Here is a 6,666-nt window from a genome sequence, read left to right as displayed (position 1 = left end):
GTGACACATATGATGAAGCGTTTGCCAGAGAAATGTTTTTCTCAATTGTGGAAGAGAGGAAAAGGAAGGAAGAAATTGAGGAACAGCGAAGGAAGGAAGAAATTGAGGAACAGCGAAGGAAGGAAGAAATTGAGGAACAGCGAAGGAAGGAAGAAATTGAGGAACAGCGAAGGAAGGACGAAATCGAAGCTCAGCAGAAAAGAGAACAAATGGAATTTGAGTTGAAAAAACTTGAAATTGAATCCCGTACTCAACTAACTCAAACTTCATCGCCCAATGGAAACGGACAACATAACGTTGACTTAATTAAGCTCATTCCTAAATTCAAGTTAAGGGATGATGATATCGTGATTTATTTATCTTTATTTGAAAGACAGGCTAAAAGAACAGGGATTGATTCTAAAGACTGGGTGTCATGTTTATTAACTTTATTGCCTTCTGAAATCATTCAACTAATTGGTAGAGAATCTGAAGAAAAATTTGAAGACTACGAATACATTAAGACCATTTTATTAAAGAGATTTAAATTGAATCCTGAAAGTTTTAGAAAAAAGTTTGTGATGCACCAGAAAAGCGCTGAAAAATCGTGGAGGGATTTTTGTTATGAAATCACGAATTATTTCGAAGAGTGGATTGATGGACTTGAAATCAAAGACTTTGCCAGTTTAAAAAATCTCATTATCACTGATCAACTTAAGAAAAAGGTACCTCATGAAGTAAGAGACCACCTTCTTGATGAGTGGGCGAATTTCGTTTCTCCAACCAAATTAGCGGATAAGCTTGACGAATATGACAGTGTACGTAATGATTCAAGGAAAACTACTGGAATTCCCTCAAAAGACAAAACTAATGAAAAGTGGCGACCACGTTCTCCACCTTCAGAAAGAAATTCAAGAAACAAATCATTCTACAAACAGGGCTCATCAAGCACATATACACCCCGTAAGAGTGATGAACTACAGAGGTCGTTTTCCAAACTATCTTGTTATACTTGTGGAAGAGAAGGCCATACATCCAGATTTTGCCTTAAAAATCGGCAACCTAGAAACACTCCTACAACTGCCCAAAACAATCTAATCCAATCGTCACCACTCCCTTTAGAAAAAGAAAAACCAGAAGTGCTAACTGCCAAGATTTCTATTCCTGTCTCAAAATCCGTGGATATATCTGGAAACATAGATGATTTAAAACTCGTCAGAGTTAAATGCGGAAACGTGGTTCTAAATGGCATTGTAGACACAGGAGCCCAGATATCGGTAGTCCGCGAGAAGTTAGTCGCCGACATACCTTGTGAAGGAGAAAGTAAAATAGAGATATCTTCTGCTTTCGGAGAAAGCGAAGTCACTCCACTGAAAATCTTCCAAATGAAAATAAATGACGAACTTCATGGTAGTGTACCTATCACCTGTGCTGTTTCAAAGAAGCTGGTAACCGATTTGCTGCTAAGTTCTTCAGCTTATGAGATACTGTGTGAAAATATTGAGCTTTGTCACAGTAATCTTCAATGGAATACCTCTTCAGAGGGGGAAGACTCTAGCGACGAACCATCACCATTGAAAGAAAATACTTCAAATTGTGCTGCCATTACCCAAATTTCACAAAAAGACATTAAGAATGCAAGAATGGAAAATGACACTAAATTGGATTTTAAGACTCTTCAAGAACAAGATGAGAGTCTAGAAAAATGCTTTGAATGGGCGAAAAGGAACAAAAATGCTTATACAGTTCAAAACGAAATTCTACTTCACTCGGAGAATATTTGTGGCGAAAACATCAAACAAGTTGTGTTACCCTTAGAGAAAAGAACAGAAGTTCTGAGAATGGCTCATGAAATTCCTCTTGCTGGTCACCTCGGTGAGAAAAAGACAACTCAACGAATTAAATATTCATTCTTCTGGCCTACTATCAAACAAGACGTTAAGAAGTTCTGTGAAAGCTGCAAGGAATGCCAATTGAAGCGAACAATCACATATAAAGATAGAATTCCAATCCAACCTATCGTCAGACCAGAAACACCCTTTGAAGTATGGAGTGTTGATTGCATTGGACCGTTAGAACCACCATCCAGAAGAGGTCATCGGTTTGTGATATGTGCAATTGATTTATGCACTAGATGGGCAGAAGCCATCCCTGTTAGAGAAATAAGTGTAAAGACCACATGCAACGTCCTGATGAAGATTTTTTCTCAAACCGGATTTCCGAAAATGATTTGTTCCGATCAGGGAACTAATTTCACAGCCAAACTCACCCGATCTTTTGAAGACTTACTTGGCGTATGTCCCAGATTTTCCACTCCCGGACACCCCGAGAGTATGGGTGCTGTCGAACGATGGAATAGGACTTTAAAAGAAATGATGAATAAAAATATCCAGGAACATGGAAGAAATTGGGACCTACACCTTCCATATCTTCTGTTTGCCTACAGGGAAGTGCCACATAGCATCACTGGTTTGTCTCCCTTCCAGATGGTGTATGGAAGACTGCCACCGGGACCTTTATCCTTATTGAAAGAGATCTGGACAGGCGAACGTAGCGTTCCAGTCACTGCATCCCGCTCAATTGAAACTTACCTACATGATCTTATCGGAAAAATAAGAAAAGCTCATGACATTGCAGCTGAAAACTCCAAAATCTCTCAAGACGGATACACATCAAGATACAACTTACGGTCTAAGGATAAGACTTTGAATGTTGGGGACAAAGTCCTCGTGCTAATCCCATCGTCATCTCACAAATTGCTCAGTACTTGGCAAGGACCAGCTACTGTAATCGAACTTACCAGACCTCACTCTGCCAAAGTCGAAATGGAAAACGGGAGTATAAGGGAACTCCACATAAATAAATTAAGGCCTTATATTGTTCGAGTGGATCATATTGGTATCATTTTCGACCAAGATGAAGACTTTGGAGATATCCACTATGCACCAGCGGATCTTATGGACAAATCTACTGAAGACTTATGGACCCACTTGCAAAATATGAAAGGTGACCTAAAATATTACCAGCGAAAGGAACTATTCAATGTGTTAAAATCATACACCGATGTTTTTAGTAGCAAACCAGGTCAAGCCCATGTCGATGGTCATGACATAAAAGTTACAGCAGACTGCAGTCCGAAGAGATTAAAACCCTATCGTGTCCCCATTTCGCTACAAGACGAAGTTGATCGCCAAGTTAAGGAATGACTAGAATGGGATCTAATAGAGCCCAGTGACAGTGAATGGGCACATCCTGTGGTATGCGTTGCAAAAAAGGATGGTAGCGTTAGACTGTGCATTGACTTTAGACTTCTGAATAGCTTTACAGTTCCTGACGCATATCCAATGAAGATCGCAAAAGACCTACTTTTTGAAATAGGTAAAGCCCACTTTATAACAGTAATCGATTTAACGAAAGGGTACTGGCAAATCCCGATGAAGGAAAGCGCCAAACCATATACAGCATTTGTCACTCATGCTGGCCATTACCAATGGAAGGTCCTTCCGTTCGGTTTAAAGAATGCTGGAAGTACCTTTCAGAAATCCATGGATAAAGTACTAGCTCGCCATAGACGCTACTGTCGCTCATATATTGATGATGTGGCGATATTTTCTAGATCTTGGGATGAACATCTCTACCACATCGACCAGGTGGTTCAAACTCTGCGAAGTGTTGGTCTAACCGCAAATCTAGAAAAGTGTGATTTCGGAAAGAGTCACGTGAAGTTCTTAGGCCATATAATAGGTTCTGGCACTCACTCTCCAGATCCTGAAAAAGTAGAAGTCATCCAAAATTTGTCTAAGCCTATCACCAAAAAGGAAGTTAGAAGTCTATTAGGGTTGGTGAGCTATTATAGAGAATATATCCAAAATTTTTCTGAAATAGTTCTACCTTTAACGAACCTTACTAAAAAGAATGTTCCGAATAATATTTCATGGGACTCGAAAGCAGAAGCATCCTTCAACAAACTTAAAGAAGAGCTGATTAAAATGCCATCACTACATACTCCAGACATCGATAAACCCTTTCAACTCTATACTGATGCGTCTGCGTTTGCAATTGGAGCATGTTTAGCTCAAAATAATGAACAAGGAAAAGAGATGCCCATCGCATTTTTTAGCAAAAAACTAAATCCTTGCCAACAACGATGGTCAACCATTGAGAGGGAAGCGTTTTGTGTCATCGAAGCCTTGAAAAAGTTTGATACTTGGATTTTCGGTGCCAAGGTACAAATTGTATCAGACCATAATCCCCTTACTTACCTGACCCGAAGTACCCTTCATGGGGCTAAACTCTCTCGGTGGGCCTTAGCATTACAACGCTATAATATGACTTTAACATACCGTAAGGGCAGTTCACATGGAAATGCCGACGCATTATCAAGGTTAACAGTTAATTCCTAAAGAAATCATGTATATATATTTGTCTTAAACTCGGAACAAAACTTAAATGTCAGGGCTGTTTAAAAAAAAAAGTGTTTTTTTTTGCATTGATAACGTGTAAAAGAAAAAATATATAAATAAATAATTTTTTTTGTAATATTTTGAATTGTTTATATTTATGTTTTTATTTATCATAAGGAATATAGTTTTTTTATATACTTATATATATATTTATGATTTTTGGGAGCTGCATATTTTGGAGCTCTCACTTGAATTTCATCACCTGAATAGAAGCTGTGTTGCTGTTTTTTTTTGTTTATTGTATTTTTCAGGTTTTCTCTCTCTGTCTCAGCAGCATTGTCTCTAAGGTGACGAATGTGCTTCCTTTGGGGGGACTTGTAAGAATCGTCGACAATAGATGGCGCTGCGAGATACGAAAAAACTTAAGAAAAGAAAAGAAGCTGAGTGTTCTCTAGCTGGGGGTGAGAAGACTGGAATGTTCTATGATGGAGCGCGAAGTTTCATCGATTATGTGATTAATTACTATTATTTTCTATATACTTCATGTTTGTGTCGTGGCATAAGTACGCATCTAAATAAAATCGGTTATGCCAAGAAAGGTTTATGGTGAAATCATTTCACATTGAAAAATCTGAAAAAGAACCTGCGAAATATTACTAATGATAAGAAATGTAAGTAATGAAATTATTTTTCCTCGGATAACAGAAAAGTACCAAGGATAGTGTTGAAATACTGAATTATTGAGGAACTTCTAAACTCATTACTCCAAACAATAAAAATTTTAATCCTACTTTTATAATTTAATCTTGTAAAAAGTATTACAGTTTTCAATTTAGAACAAAATTTTCGATTTATGTAATATTTTAGAGCCAATAATGTTCTTAGATTATCAAATGAAATGACGAGTTTTCAAGGTAAAAATTGATTTTTTAGACAAAAACTTAATGTTTACATCGAAATAAACAAAATAAATTTTCTATACGCAATTGTAAATAAATTGTGAAAGAAAATCACCTCGATATCCAAGTGAAAATTCTGATACTTTTTTTAAAATCATTAAAATTTCAAATAAATAACTTTTTGCGAACGAAACGTTCAAAACCAAAATCCTTCAACCTCTACGAATAAAGCAACACACCAATTTAACGAAAAGCAATGAATGTATTTTCTTCAACTATTTGTTTAAAAAAATCAGCCCGATATCCGAGTGAAACTTCGAATATTTTCATTGTAAATCATTAAAATTTTAAATAAATTCTATCCTCATACAAACGAAGCGTTCAAAACCCTTCACCCTTTACCAAAAAGGCAGCACACCAATTTAACGAAAAGCAATGAATGTAAAAGGTCGTAAAACCGTTTAAATGACACCTTTTTCCTGATAGCGAAATACCGTAGAAACTCTATTCAATAAAGATATAATCTTACTTAGCTTTATATATATTGGGCTTTTGGTTCAATGTAATAGCACAAGGCTTCCGTAAAAGCGAAAATGGAGTTCCTTACGTGATGACAATAGACTGGCTCATTTTCTAAATTTAATCTTCTCCCCTTCTGTTCCTGTATAAATCTTTCAATTCTTGTAAAGATAAGGCGTTGTTTATTCTTCTAAATTGAAAACAGGGTGTACTTTATCCATCTGAATGGAGAATAAATTAGGAGAAAAATGCAATTTAGATGGCGAAAAGCGTTTTTGTTGCAGTATAAAATGCTGATAAGAAGCGGGGTTAAAACAAGGTTCTTGCCCGTAGCAGAGAGAAAAGTTGTATTTTACTAAAATCTAGTTAAAATGATTATAAAGAAGAAGCGTTTTGCTATTTATAAACTAAAGCTGTATATTTTTAATGGTTATTTAGAAAATGAGTTATAGGGTGCTTTATATTATTTTATAAGTGATTTAGGGAAAGTTTTCTTTAATTAAAGCATATATTTATGTTTTGAAATTTAACAAAAAAAATTAATGCTACTTTTTGACAAATACTAAATTTCATGTTCTAGTTCAGCTGTACTAACATGGTGGTATCTTAGGGTATCTTCTGATGCATCTTAGGGTTCCGTGGAGGGGTTATAAGGGTTCTGAGAGCTGGCACTTATTTTTAATCAGTTATGATTTTCGAAAGCTGTAATTAAATTTGCATCGACTAAGTTATCCATATGTATTTAATATTTCAGTTATTTTCATCAAATTATATTTAATTAAAATATTTGTGAAGAAAAGAGATTCGGTACGCTTTTTTTTCGAATAACAATATTGTGAATGTATTATAAAAAGGATATGCATTTC

At 36.0% G+C, this 6,666-nt stretch overlaps 1 protein-coding gene across 1 annotated transcript; it reads left to right on the top strand.

The window, feature by feature from the left end:
- Positions 1-209: 209 nt before the first annotated feature.
- On the top strand, positions 210-3,185 carry LOC147804066 (uncharacterized). The gene has a single exon (XM_087151403.1). It carries the CDS (start codon positions 210-212, stop codon positions 3,183-3,185), a length of 2,976 nt encoding a protein of 991 aa, XP_087007529.1.
- Positions 3,186-6,666: the final 3,481 nt, after the last annotated feature.

The sequence above is a fragment of the Parasteatoda tepidariorum genome, chromosome 9, assembly GCF_982258835.1.
Source record: "Parasteatoda tepidariorum strain Cologne lab strain chromosome 9, Ptep-v5.0, whole genome shotgun sequence".
In the NCBI taxonomy this organism is placed as follows: domain Eukaryota; kingdom Metazoa; phylum Arthropoda; class Arachnida; order Araneae; family Theridiidae; genus Parasteatoda; species Parasteatoda tepidariorum.
Note: the sequence above shows the minus strand (reverse complement) of the source record. Positions and strands in the feature narration are given on the sequence as shown.